The sequence below is a fragment of the Hyaena hyaena genome, unplaced genomic scaffold, assembly GCF_003009895.1.
Source record: "Hyaena hyaena isolate Hyena2069 unplaced genomic scaffold, ASM300989v1 scaffold_205, whole genome shotgun sequence".
NCBI lineage: Eukaryota > Metazoa > Chordata > Mammalia > Carnivora > Hyaenidae > Hyaena > Hyaena hyaena.
In genome coordinates, this window is record NW_024080838.1 from 398,175 (window position 1) to 412,667 (window position 14,493).

Sequence of the window (14,493 nt, forward strand, 5' to 3'; positions counted from 1 at the left end):
TCTTTCTTTGCTTTGCAAGGAGCGAAATTTCTCAGCGCAGACCGGCAGGGACCAGGGTAAAGAAAAGTGGGATTAGAATAAAGAACCGGCAGAGTCTTGGTTAAGGCAGTCTCTGGGCACCGGGAGAGCTAGGTGGAGTCTCCTCAACCCGTGTAAACCATTTCTGCGTCTAGTGCTTAGAGGACAGCTAGGAGATGGGTGTAGTGGGGAGGGGAGAGGACCCTTGTTCGGTGGATCCTTACTCGAGCTGCAGAGCAAGGCCTCTGCTAAGTGGCCCTATGACCTCGAGCTGAACAATTCACATCTCCCTGGGCCTCACTTTCCCAACGTGCAAAACGAGGTGGCTGGACAGGTCATCTCTACCGTTCATTCATAGATTTTATTCCAAATACCTAATAAAAAAGCAAACACGCGCCTTAGCTCCCGTTGGAAAAGCTGCCCTCGGTGCAAAGATCAGAAACGGGTTTCATAAAGAGCGATCGCCACGCGCGATTGTTTTTGGAATCGCCTTCCTTCCTCCTGGCACGCGGCGCTTCAAACAGGCGTGCGGGACCGTTTCTTTGCTGAACTCCAAGCTAACACAACGGAGCGATAAAAGACCGGAAGGGCCCAGCCTGAAAGGGCGATTTAGGCTCTATCGCTAGGGAGAGGGTGCGGCGTGGCCGCTCCTTTGAGCAGCTCGCTTTGAATCAAGCGGCGGCGGCGATTGGCTGCGAAGCACGTGGTGCGCGCCCCGCGGGACAGCGCCCGGCTGCGGCTGCTGCGGCTGCTGCTGCTCCCCGCAGCGTGGGGCAGAGTCCGGCCGCCCGTGCCGCACCCGCCGGGGAGGGGCGGCGGGACACTGGGGAAACGCCAGGGGCTCGGGTCGGTCTGTCCCTTGCCGGCGCGAAACCGTATGGGCGGCCTTGGGCCAACCTGCAGTGCCCCCGGAGTGGCCAAACTTGCGCCCTTGCCCTGGACACTCCTCGCTCCAGGTGCTCCACGCAGCGCGCGTGCTGCGGGCACCCTGCTGCCCCCCACCCCCACCCCCCGCCACCCTTCTTGAGCATCTCACGGGCTCCGGCTTCGCGGAGTGCACCGCCGCGCGCCTCCCCTGCCCAGGGTCCCTCAGCTCAGGGGCTATCCACCCACCCGGCTGGGCCAGAGAGGCGCAGGCACTGCGACCCGGCCAAACTTCTGCTACTCTCGGTCCCTGAGGGTTGCAGCTGCTAGTGGCTTAGGCACCGTGTCCGCTTTGTCTCTCTCCACTCTCCGCAGCCCCCTCCCCCCGCTTCCTCTCTCGATTAACTCCCCCGACACGCTATTCTCCAGCTCTTCCCCGTCGCCTCCCCCTCCCCTTCCTCCTCCTCCTCCTCCTCGGCGGGCGGCCTTCACGCGCTTCCTCCCTCCTTCCCCCGGTGTCACTCAGCATCCGCGCCCTCTCCTCCCTCCCTCCCCTCCCCTCCCCGCCGCGCCGCGCCACTTATAGCCCAGCGCGCGGCGGCTGGGCGCAGACTGCTCGGGCAGCCGGAGAGGAGGCGGCGCGGCGGTGGCGCTGCGGAGACCCGGTCCAGACGCCAGGCGGCCGCCGGCGCGCACAGCGCTGCCCAGCTCCCTCCCCGGAGTGCACTGCCGCCTCCTCGCGCGGCGCGGGCAGCCGCAGGCTCGCTCTCCTTCCCCGAGACGCGCTCCCGGAGCCGCTCCGCCGGTCGCGGGCAGAGGCCGCGGCGTAGGGGTCGCTAGGCGCCGTCCTCGCCCCGCCTGGCGCCCCATGCGCGCTCCTTTCGCCCGGGTTGTCGCCGCCGCTCCCCGGGGCTGAGCCGTCCGCCTCGTCGCCTCCCGCCTGGTGACCTAGGCGAAACCCAGCTGGTTGTGAGCTGACGCCGGTCGCCTCTGCTGTAAGTTTCCTCCGCGGCCCCGGACCTGTTGCGGGCGCCGCGGCTTTCCGGGGCTGCTCGGCCTCCGGGGGAGCGTTCGTCCCGGAGCCCGGGACTCCGACTTGGGCGGAGGTGGGGGCACTGTTCCCGGAGAGGAGACCTCGGGGGCCGCCGCTGCCCTCCCACGGCGCGCAGACGCCGGCCATCGCCGGAGGGGCCTCCTCTCGTCCGCGCGGCTCCCGGGACGAGCTGCCGGGGACCCGAGAGCCGAGCCGGGGTAGGATCAGTCTCCCCTGCGGGTGGGTGTCGCTCTGCCTGGCACTGCGCAGCCCCCAGGGCCCAGCACGTTGCACCCTACCCGGCACAGGGGAGCGCTGGGGCCACGCGCGCACACCCTTGGGGAGGGCATGTTTTGAGGCGTAATGTCTGTAGGGAATGAATGAAAACTTCCTGAAAAACTAACTTCTTCTCGTGCAAGTATTTGACTTTTAGTGAATTATTCTGAGTTTCGAAGGGCAGGAATTGGTGGGCGTGGTGGGGACGAACCGTGAAACTTGTTCAGGATGCAATTTCGTGTTACCTTCTCAGGTGTGGCCAGCGCGTTAAAGAGCGTTGCAAGTGTTACGTAGACGGCTGTTCGGTCAGTTGTTTTTCTGGTTGACAGTGACTTTCTAAAGTCGTTCCATCGTATCAGTAAGGTAAATGCCCGAGAAAATCTGCCTAGTTTCTCCTTTGAGTGCATTGAGACCAGGTTCAAAATCTTAAGGACGTATGATGAGATGCAAAGTACTGGACGCAGAGAGCTTGGGTAAGGAGCATTAAGTGAATTGAACTTACTGTAACCAGAAGTCCTTTTGATGTTCACAGTAATAGCAGCCCTTTTCTCTGTCTTCTTTGTAGACGCAGGTTAAGTATATGTGTGCATTTTTTTTGTGGCTACTTGGCATGCAAATATTATTTCTTTGGGGGCTTAAAAAATGCCAGAAGGATGATTCATTTTATGTTGAAGGCTGCATAAATGGCTTCTGCTGATATTTTGATCTTTGCATAATTTTAGACCAGAAAGCAAGTCATTTCTCATGGGTCTTTAAGTTTACCTTTTATTTTAAGCAAATATTGCTGTAAGCGTGTTGGATTTTGACTGTGACATGCTTCTCCATCTGGATGGTATCCAAGATGACAGGCTAGCCTCTTCCTTCTGGCTTTGTGGGCCAACTTGGAAAATACAGGAGCATAAACACAGAATGCATAAGGATGCAGATCCTATATCCCAAGGTCTTCTAAACAAACTGTTTTCTTAAGTGTAAGCCTCGTTGTGAATGTTGTTTTACAGGGCCTGAAATCTAATGCTCAGGGAAACAGGTTCTGGGTCCAGGTGTGATTCCCAGTGTGCAGGCACATTGGTGCTTATGTATCTTGGGCAGGCAGCCTCATTCTTCTCTTAGAGCTGTAGCCACTCTTAGCTGGAGAGAAGGCAGCATTTGAGGGTGCTTTCAAAGCATTAGCTTAAAAAAAAATCTACCCATTGGGAATGTTTGTAAATTTCCCTGTAAGGCACAGGAATAGTCCCATCATGTTTTGAGGTTTAAGCTTAAAATCTTCCTCAAAGCCCTTCAGACTGGATGTACTAATTCACATTAGTGAATTAGTGTAGTGGTAGAGCGTCAGTCAGAGAAGTTAATTGAGAAGTTAATTAATACATGTTCTAAGACTTTGGAAACTTGGTGCGTTCCCATAGTGCTGTATCGGTAGCTCTCTGGAGCACTGGGCTTTGGTTCAAATGGACCAGACTGCAGCGGCTTTGCATGAGGCAAGAGTGATGTGCGGTTCCTCACCATTAATCCCATCCCAAGTTACCCTGGACACTGATGTTGTCTTCCTAACACCTGAGCCCTAGGACTTTGATACTTACTTTCTTCCGCTAAACCATGTTTACTCTTAATGAAGAGTTACAATCCAAAAATAAAGGAAAACAAGTTGCCTCCCCTAATGCTGTGCGGCCAGTGTGTCAAAGGCAAAGGCAGATCGGGTGCTGCCTTTGCTGTTCACTGTGCTGTACCACAGCTGCCCAGGAAGTCCAGCTTGGTATCTTGCCCATTAATCTGTGGCAAATCACTCATTTGCATGTATTAATAATTACTGCAGTAGAAACAACAACAAAATAAATATCTGAACGGTTGAAGGAAACAAGGAGGCGGTAGGTTTCAGTGGCATGCTGCGAGAACTAGCTGTTCTGGGCTTGGAACAGATACTGTAACTCACAGAGTTTACCCTCTTGGGATAAACAGCTTCCTCAGGGATCCTTTGACAGGCAGCTTCTTGAAGCCTTTATTCCTTTGAAATAACAGGGGTTTGGTTTGAAGAAAAAAAAGCATGTGGTTCAGTTTTCGAAGGTAGGTGATAGGTATTTCTTTCCTATGTCTTTAACCTACAGTTGATCTCCTGAAGAAAGCCCAAGCTACCATTAGATTTTGCTTTAATTTCAATAATACAGAGGAAAGCATGTCAGTCGGCAAATAAATTCTAGGGTGGCCCAAAATTACGAACGGCTGGCAACGCACACACACGCGTGCACGCACGTATGTGTGAGGGCTTTTGACTTAGATAAGGCAGTGTTTGCATTCTGAACTCCTTCTGTGCATGTGCCCGTGTTTGCAGGTACAGAAGGATGGTTCTGGTGACGCACTGTTAATCCAAAAGAGAGGGATGGATAGATCCTTTGTTCTTGCAACTCGTTTTCCAAGAACTGATATATAGCAGGAAGAATAGAAAAACAGCAGTCATGAGTATGCTACTCAAAATATTCTTCCTTTTATGTGTGCAAATCCTCATTTTGGAAGCTGTCCAGGGCAAGAAAGATGGGTGGTGATCGTGGCCAGAATCTGTTCTGTGTTTTCACAAAAGACTGCTCATCAGTCCTTGGTCATGTTTATACTGGTGCTCTTTGAGGACCCCGGAGTGGTAAACTGTCTGGTTGGAAATTATTTGTAACATTTAAAGAAAGATCCGGTCATAGGAGAAGTTGGCCTACGCCTATGATTTTAATGTTACCATTTCGCATTGACTGTGATGCACAGAGAGACTGGATCTCCCTAAAGAAGTTCTTAATGGGATTAATTAATAGGTATTGTGTTTTACACATGGCTTTATGTTGCATGGGGCATAAAAGCCGGTGCCCGTCCTGGCGTTACGAGGGCTGGAGGCCTGGCCATTTTACGTGGCCCGTGTGAATTAGCTGGACAAGGACAGGAGGGAGTGAGACTGAGGCCTGGCTCCTCTAGGGTTTTGCTGACTTACATTCTCCACGACTTCAATATCCTGAAAGTTGGCAGTCAGGTTTTCCAAGATGAACCTGCTTGCAAGCAGCGAATTTTTTTTTTTTTTCTGAACAGTGTTCCAATAGTTCAACAGTATTCCAGCGGAATGCCTTTCCTTCTAGGTGGCCGTCTCCGACTCTGTACAGGAATGGCTGTCCACTATTTGGAACAGTGGGCAGCAGAGGCCAGTGGCCAAGTGCCCTGTTTTCTCTGTTCGTGACTCTTTGGTTTGCTTTGTTCTGCTGTTCTGAACCTCAGGAGCATCACTGTTGAATGGTCTGTTTTGTTTTGCTCTGTTTTTAGGAGCGGAAGCAAAATGTCAGTCAGCGTGCACGAGAACCGCAAGTCCAGGGCCAGCAGCGGCTCCATTAACATCTATCTGTTCCACAAGTCTTCCTATGCTGACAGTGTCCTGACACACTTGAACCTTTTACGCCAGCAGCGCCTCTTCACGGATGTCCTTCTCCACGCTGGAAATAGGACCTTCCCTTGTCACCGGGCAGTGCTGGCCGCGTGCAGCCGCTACTTTGAAGCCATGTTCAGCGGCGGCCTGAAAGAGAGCCAGGACAGTGAAGTCAACTTCGACAACTCCATCCACCCCGAAGTTTTGGAGCTGCTTCTGGACTATGCGTACTCCTCCCGGGTCATCATTAATGAAGAAAATGCAGAATCGCTCCTGGAAGCCGGTGACATGCTGGAGTTTCAGGACATCCGGGACGCATGCGCAGAGTTCCTAGAGAAGAATCTGCACCCCACCAACTGTCTGGGCATGCTGCTGCTCTCTGACGCGCACCAGTGCACGAAGCTGTACGAGCTCTCCTGGAGAATGTGTCTCAGCAATTTCCAAACCATCAGGAAGAACGAAGATTTCCTCCAGCTGCCCCAGGACATGGTGGTGCAGCTCTTGTCCAGCGAAGAGCTAGAGACGGAAGATGAAAGGCTTGTGTACGAGTCTGCAATTAACTGGATCAGCTATGACCTGAAGAAGCGCTATTGCTACCTCCCAGAGCTGTTGCAGACAGTGAGGCTGGCCCTCCTGCCAGCCATTTATCTCATGGAGAACGTGGCCATGGAGGAGCTCATCACCAAACAGAGAAAGAGCAAGGAGATTGTGGAAGAGGCCATCAGGTGCAAACTGAAAATCCTGCAGAACGACGGCGTGGTAACCAGCCTCTGCGCCCGGCCTCGGAAAACTGGCCATGCCCTCTTCCTCTTGGGAGGCCAGACCTTCATGTGTGACAAGCTGTACCTGGTAGACCAGAAGGCCAAAGAAATAATCCCCAAGGCTGACATCCCTAGCCCAAGAAAAGAGTTCAGTGCATGTGCAATCGGCTGCAAAGTGTACATTACTGGGGGGCGGGGGTCTGAAAATGGGGTCTCGAAAGATGTCTGGGTTTATGATACCCTGCACGAGGAGTGGTCCAAAGCGGCCCCCATGTTGGTGGCCAGGTTTGGCCATGGCTCTGCTGAACTGAAGCACTGCCTGTATGTGGTTGGGGGGCACACGGCTGCGACTGGCTGTCTGCCGGCCTCCCCCTCAGTCTCTCTAAAGCAGGTAGAACACTATGACCCCACAACCAACAAATGGACCATGGTGGCCCCACTCCGAGAAGGCGTTAGCAACGCCGCGGTAGTGAGTGCCAAGCTCAAGTTGTTTGCTTTCGGAGGTACCAGCGTCAGTCATGACAAGCTCCCTAAGGTTCAGTGTTATGATCAGTGTGAAAACAGGTGGACGGTACCCGCCACCTGTCCCCAGCCCTGGCGTTACACAGCGGCCGCTGTGCTGGGTAACCAGATCTTTATTATGGGTGGAGACACAGAGTTCTCCGCCTGCTCTGCTTACAAATTCAACAGTGAGACTTACCAGTGGACCAAGGTGGGAGACGTGACGGCCAAGCGCATGAGCTGCCACGCTGTGGCCTCCGGAAACAAGCTCTATGTGGTTGGAGGCTACTTTGGCATTCAGCGATGCAAGACTTTGGACTGCTATGATCCAACCTTAGATGTGTGGAACAGCATAACCACGGTCCCGTACTCACTGATCCCTACAGCATTTGTCAGCACCTGGAAGCATCTGCCTTCTTAGGCGCCAAGACCGCGTAAAGAACGTTGAGTGTGAGGTAAGAAGCCGGTTTGGTTCTAAGTATGAATAGAATTAAGCTAGCCCCGAAAACTATTAAGATAAAAGAATTTGCAGCCCAGAACTGACCACAGCTGCAACTCCCCATAACGTAAGTCAGTGGTTCTCAGCCTTTCCTGAACCTCGGTATCTCCCAAAGAGCTTTTCAAAAACTGCCCAGTGCAGAGGCTGGATTTCCTTTGGTCTGGCTGGGTCCCAGGCATCGGCATTAGAATGTTTTCTAGTGATCTAACATACAGCCAGGTTGAGAACCCCTGACCTATGTTAATAATGCCAACCCATGTTTAATGAGACCTCCCCGAACGCCTGGAGCTGGGCCGTGTGTTTCGCGTGGATCGTTTCATTTGATCCTCACAACAGTCTCTCGAGATACTATTACTAGAGCATTTTACAGATGGAAACAACCGATGCACGCAGAGGTTAAGTAAGTTGCCTAAGGTCATAGAGCCTAGTAGCGGGGAGAGTTGGTCAAGGAATCAGCGCAGGCACTCTGGTTCCGGGGTGGAAGTATTTGAGCAACAGGCTGAACTGCTCCTTAAGAAACTTGAGCTTCAGTTTGGTATCGCTCCAGGAGATATTTGTCGACATTCAAATTTAGATTCCTCAGACCCTTTTCTGGAATGAAGTAGGATGTAAAGAACTGAATGCTTAAATGTATTCCTAGTTCATTCTCTCCCAAATTATTTATTTGCCTCTTTAAAATTTCTTTTCCTCGGGGCGCCTGGGTGGCTCAGTCGGTTAAGTGTCCGACTTCGGCTCAGGTCATGATCTCACGGTTCATGGGTTCGAGCCCCACGTGGGGCTCTGTGCTCACGGCCAGCTCAGAGCCTGGAGCCTGTTTCAGATTCTGTGTCTCCCTCTCTCTCTGACCCTCCCCTGCTCGCGCTGTCTCTCTCTCAGAAATAAATAAAACATTGAAAAAATTTAAAATTTCTTTTCCTCAAAAAAAGAAAAAATAGCCCCCGTTAGGCATTTATTAACTTTACAGGGAAGTCAAGGTCTGTCCTTGTAAAAAGTTGCACCTGCGTGGTATAAATTTGTCTCAGGCGTGGACCCACTGAGCCAGAGAGACTGCCTTATACTGCAGTCTTTCAGAGTTAATCAGACAGGCTGACCTTGTTGTCAGGGCTAACAAAAGTTGTCTTTCCGTGTCATGTATCTGAGTCCATAATGGTCGTCTTGTGTACTTAAGAGTATATAATACTCTTGGCTCAAATAATTAATAGGTCTACACAGCTCAGCATTCGTGAAGCTAATGGCCGCTTTGCTGCCATTAAGCACCCTTCGTATTGGCCCCAGGAACCACTTAAGCATGTCTAAGTGTAGCACAGAGAACATGGAATTTGTTGATTTGTTTTGCTAATTCGTGGGCTTATTACTAATAATAAGAGAATACAATTAAAACTTTGCTTTGGAGGAAGTACAGTCAAAACTGACTCATTCCTTGAAAACCTTTGGCTCCGTTTTCCCTAGTGTGTTTCACATTTTTGAAGGGAACTCTCAAAGGGGAAAAAGGAAATGAAGGGGTCTTCGCGAGTAAAGCAGACAGGGATTTTTGACTCATTTGTCTTTTCTTCCCACGTTTTGTACAGCTCATTTTAAAACCCCGCTAAAATTGACCTCACTTTTACAATTACTCTTTCGTGTTTTTTTCATCTCTTCACTTATCTCTCCAGCCTAGTACGGTTAGTAGAATTCTTAGAATATAATGTAACCTTGGAATGAAATTCCTTCAAAGGAGCTGGAACGGTCAGAAACCTCCTGTGGGGAGCTGGGCTGACAGCTTCCCACACCAAACTGGTTTTTGCAGCCTTGCTGGCCTCTCAGTAATCCTAAGTAAACAAATGCGCTGAACGTGGTTATTTCATCTGCGATAGGAGTGCATGACTCAAGTCTAAAGCAGGTTTAAAGAACCTCCTAGGCAAGAGCATCAATTAACCGCACACTCAGTTCGGTGTTAGTCCGGAACCGACTGAGTTTGCATGGGAGCGCCATAAACACGGCCAGCGCTGCTGGTGGCAGTGCATCAAAACAGTGACGGCTAGATTGGCGGGCACCCTCGGAGCAAGGTAAGGAAGCTGAGGCAGGAAGAGGCCACGTGTGAATTCTCTAAGCTATCGTGTCCGGACTTTCCTCCTTTGTCAACTGAGTGATTTGAATTAGGCTTCTCCTAGCTCTGGCCCCGTTCAGACTTGGGTGAACTGGGGGGCGGGGAGAGGGAGAAACTACCTTGCCCAGTGCCTGGCATATATTAGGTGTTCAGTACTCTTAGCCCTCTTTCCTCTTCAGTTTAGACTGTAACTTGTCATGGAATTAGCTTTGTGTGTGGCAGGAAAGTGAGGTTTCTTTGGCTATTATCTGATTGTAATGTTTGTACTTCATTTTTGGTGCCTCCTTTCCCAGCCCAGAGTATGTCGGCAAACACTTGAATTCACCCTATCCTGTGTGTTTGAACCTAAGCACATACTTCCGGTCCCTGGGAAACTTGCAAATAAAGTGTTAGGTCATATGTGAAACACCTACCCACCCTTGGTGCCACCAGGCAGAGTCCAGCACAGAACAAGGAAATCTGACAAGGCCCCATTTGCCTTTTGAAAGGGTGGCGTGGGCCCGATCAAAGCCACCCTTGCAGTTTCCGATAGGGAGAATGTTGGCTTAAATTCCTCAAGTTTTCTACACACAAGATCGTGTTAAAACACTTAAGCTCCATGGAGTGACTTAAAAGAGGTGCTGTGCAGGTATCAGCCCTAAACTGCCAAAACTTCCGGGACAACTCTTTGATCTCCAAGTGTAGGTGCTAACCGAATTAATACAGTGTTAACAAGAAGTTTCCCTAGGTCTAAAAGCTCATTCACCAAGGGGATTTTAACTGTCTCCTGCTGCTCTGTCAGTGGGTGGGAAGGACAAAAAGGAAATTGCTTTTGATTACTCTCCCATTTTCATGGTGCTGTGTGGCTCTGCCCTGATAGCTGACAGCATCTGGGTTTTGATTTGCTTTATTTCTTCCCTTTTTAGAGCTTCCCTTCCCTTCCCTTCCCTCCCCTCCCCTCCCCTCCCGTCCCTCCCCTCCCCTGCTTGAGAATGCAACATCATGAAATGTCATATTATTACAATTACAAAATACATTCTTCTGGGCTAATGCTGATCTATAGGTTACTGGGAGGTGGGGTGGAAGATGACACTAGTCTAAGGAATGCCTTGAGAGCTTGAATCACGGTTATGAAACTGCCAAAAGAAACAACTAATGAAATGAACCAGACTTCTGGGCACACAAAAGGAGAAGAATTCAGTGCAAGTAATGAACGGCCCCTCCTGAATTCCCTTTGTGTGCGCTTAGAGTTCTAGCAGCGGGAATGAGATTCCTCCACTAGTGCTGGAAATGTGCTTTCTGAAGAGATAGGGTGAGTGTTTGAGAGACAAAAGCCCTCTGTAGAATTTCCCTATATAGAATTAGATCTAGCGGATGGGAACCGTGGGTCCGGTGAGGAGATGCCACCTCCGGTGACTTGTGTGGCCTCTGTGGTTATGGCACCTGAATCTATATTCACACTTGACGCCGGTCGATTCTGTACATCATAACGGCATACCATAGCTGGCGTCTCCCGAGTGTGGACTGATGAACTTGGAGAATAAACTCCAGCCTTGGGCTGTGGAGGCCTGGTATGTTGTCGTGTGAAAGGAAGCGAGACTGATTTCTGCCCTGATGAATAGCAGAGATGCATTGAAATAAGAGGATTAATATGTCTGCCTTCTATATGGTGAATAAATTGATTTGGGGATCCTTTATGGGAAGTGGGCCAAGAAGGGTTTGGCCAGGAATCCTTTGTGACCCTCTGGTGATCGCTTCACAGGGGCTCTTGCTTAACCTTGGAGATGAATTATGAATGTTGGAAGCGGAAGGTGGCAATCCATAACAGCACCTAGACGTAGAAGTTTGTATTTGATCATACATATATTTACTGTTTAGCAGAGAAATAAAGATTTTTCTTTGGACACTATCGTGTCTGTTTAGCCTGCCTTCCATACCCTTGCACACCCCATGTGTGTGCATTGAAGGCAATCACTTTACCTTTGCACACTTGCTACGGAACATGCCTTTAAGACCTTTGGAAGCAATATTGACCAGCTCTGTCCTGATTTTACCTTTTTTTTGTAGATTTTGGGGTTACTAACGAGAATTCCTTTTGTTCCCTCTGTTTCAGCTCACTCCATCACCTGGCGAGACACAAGGAGATTTCGACTGTGGAGAGGCCAAATTTAATGAAGAGGAAGAAAAGAAGAAGGAAACGAAGTTGCTACAAGACTCTGATTACAATTCGCTGCACCTTGTAAATGCTCTAACTGGATATGAAGGAGGGGGTGGGGGAGGGGGTGGGATTTTCAGTGCAAGAAGCACATGGTTTAAATATGAATGAACGAACCTGTGATCTAGTCCTTGTCCTGTAATTGTGGATTAATGTCAGCGTTAATCAGCCCCTCAAAGGGAGAGAAAAGCCGGCCCTTTTCCCTTGCTGTACCATATTCAGCATTTGATTTCCATGGGCTCCACCATTTATGTGTAACATTTGAAATGGTTGTCACCTCTCTCCGAGGAGCAGGCTTGAAGCCTCCGCACCAGCTGCTGTTGGAGACTGAAAGCCCAACTGTGGGGCCAGGAGGGGAGCGGGCTTGGCTGGCTGCAGAGCGAGGACCCCTGGACCCTCCGCTAATCTCCGAGGGGCTGTGCTCCCCAGGAAGGTTCTGAACAATGGGGACATTGTTGGTAGGCGCTCGGTAGATGTTCTTTTCTATTTATAAGTGACTTTAAACTTTTCCCTTGGCTGTTAAGAAATTGGTTATAGATTTAGCTATTTATTGTTTGATGCCTGCATGCGGAAACAATGCCTAAAATTGTCTTCACGTGTATGGGTGTGTGTGAATGGTTGTATGTTTTGCACAATCTCGTGGCTGTCGTGAAGTGCGTTGCTGCACAAAAATGAAAACTTGGGAGTTACAATTTGGAGTATAACTGGAGGGTGGGTTGGGAAGGGGGGGGATTTTGTAAATGTTAAGACAGGGAAGGAGTACAAGACAAAAACAAGTTACATGGTAGAGGTAGAGAAAGCATGGAGGTCACTTTTCTTAGACTAACTTTTAACGTTTCATGGGCTCTGGTCATGCTGATGGCTCATGGGGTGAGAGGGAAGGCTTCTTTCAACCCCAGTCCTTCCCATCTACTTCACCTACTTCGATCTCAGCTACTGAAATTTGGAAAGGACCAAGTCGCCTTGCAGTTTTTTTCTTTGTGTGATATCCTGAAATCCTGGAAAATTCTATGGGATAGTTTTGTATATAGGGCACACGGAAAGGCATTGCCCCCAAGTTTATTTATTTATCTATTTATTACCTTGTGAAAATGCTTTGCCATAACCCCAGTTAACAGGAAAAGGCTGAACTGTCACGGCCATAAATTAATTCACTCACCAGATTTGCTTGACCTGGATTCATTGTTCTCTCTTCTTGGGGTACGATGTAGCAAGTGTTAGAAGTTCTTCAAGACGATATTCACGTTGGTACAAAGTAGACTTTAGTGCTCACCCATAGGTAAGTCTCTAAAAGAACTCTTTGGTGTGTATAAGTGACACATTTGGCAGGGAAACACCAAAGAATTATAAGCAGTGGCCCCCGTTGAGAGGTTTTCCGGGATAGGAGGGAATCTGTTGTGAATACATTCTTTGCTAGTTCAAGTGTTTGTTTACTAACCGTGTGCCGTGATAGGTATTAGTGCTGGACTCCATTAGGCGCTTCCTCAGGGGGTCCTGGGGAAGGCCAGGGTCTGCAAGTAAGCACTGTTTTCATCCATGTCGCTCACATTACCGTAGTTTAGAAAATAGGGCTTAGGACTGATAACACCCTTTTGCATTGTGAGTGCATTTGTATTGTCTGGTGACAGATAATTCCTTAACATTTCTCTTTACCTGAATGCTTTAGACTAATTGTACATGTTCATTCGTGCCATGAATAAGTGGGCTATCGTCGGACCAAAAGAAGTGAGCCGTCGGAATTAAAGCATCCCAGTACTTTGCAGCAGTCAGCCCCTGGCTCCTAGATGTGTTCTAAGTGATGCAAATGTCTGACTGCACCCTGGCAGCATCGTGGTGGCGTTATACCGTGGCTCTCACAGCTCTCTAGTTTATGATGCAAATCTGCCGAGATATGTGTGTCACTGCATGACTTCTGAAAGCAGGATGAATTTTCTGCAGCTGTTTCAAAGTTGTGGTCTGTCCTTGAATCCTCTATTAATTACTGTGTGTGAGCCAGAGGGAGCCGTGGTCAGGGTGGGCCCCCAGCCTGCAGGGAACTTTCTGGACTCCCGCTCTTTGAATTGATGGAGGCATTTGGGCTCACTACTTGACCATTCTCACCCTGTGAAACGTCCCCCACTTTGAAGCAAATACAATTCACAGCACAGTGCACACAAAAACCTTGGCATAAGACAGAGAAGGTTCTTCTTATTCTGTGGACTGGTTGCTGTGGAAACAGATAACAAAGGGCAGCCTTCCACTTCTGGTATAATTGTGTAGCCCCCTTTTCTCTGGGCTTGACACCTGTCTGAATAAGAGTGATTAGAGCTGAATAATATCCCTCTCTTGGCTATTGAATATGTGGTTCACGTACAAAACTCCGTGTAAGTTGAAGTAAAGTGTTCATGTCCATATGTGCTTGGTTGCTACTACTACATTTTTGAGGTTTTGTAAAACTGTTACTTTTTTTTTCACAATGTGAAACTGAAGGTCAAATAAATTATTAGAGTTTTTCTCTTCATTGTGTGTGTGAGTCTTTCTTTTAATAGAGCAGAATTTAGTCTGCCAAAAACTCGTGCCTTTTCTAGCTTAATCAAGAGAAGATCATTGCAGGTATTTTCTGAAAGTCTTATATCACCATCTAGTCACATACATTCAGGAAAGCAGGTCTGCACATCGAATCATTAAAATTGTTGGCCTTTTAGGCTGTTTCTTTAAGTGAAGCAAAACAGCTCAATTCTGGGCTATTCATAGCTGAGAATATAAAAAGTCATGTACCGTGCAATGATAAGACAGCATGCATAATGTATAGAAGGAATTGATTTTTTAAAAACCTAACTCTGGGTTATATTTTGGTAGGAAAACTGTGAAAGAAGGAGCTGGCGTTCGATCCCCTT

At 49.2% G+C, this 14,493-nt stretch overlaps 1 protein-coding gene across 1 annotated transcript; it reads left to right on the forward strand.

Annotated features, from left to right (window-relative positions):
* The first annotated feature begins 1,539 nt into the window (after nt 1–1,539).
* Nucleotides 1,540–14,117, forward strand: ENC1 (ectodermal-neural cortex 1). The gene is made up of 3 exons (XM_039242091.1): nt 1,540–1,877; nt 5,477–7,293; nt 11,516–14,117. Exon 2 carries the CDS (start codon nt 5,490–5,492, stop codon nt 7,257–7,259), a length of 1,770 nt encoding a protein of 589 aa, XP_039098022.1. The 5' UTR covers nt 1,540–1,877; nt 5,477–5,489; the 3' UTR covers nt 7,260–7,293; nt 11,516–14,117.
* Nucleotides 14,118–14,493: the final 376 nt, after the last annotated feature.

What these genes read in the sequence shown, in the direction of transcription:
- ENC1 (XM_039242091.1), top strand. Translation starts at nt 5,490, where the DNA reads ATGTCAGTCAGCGTGCACGAGAACCGCAAGTCCAGGGCCAGCAGCGGC.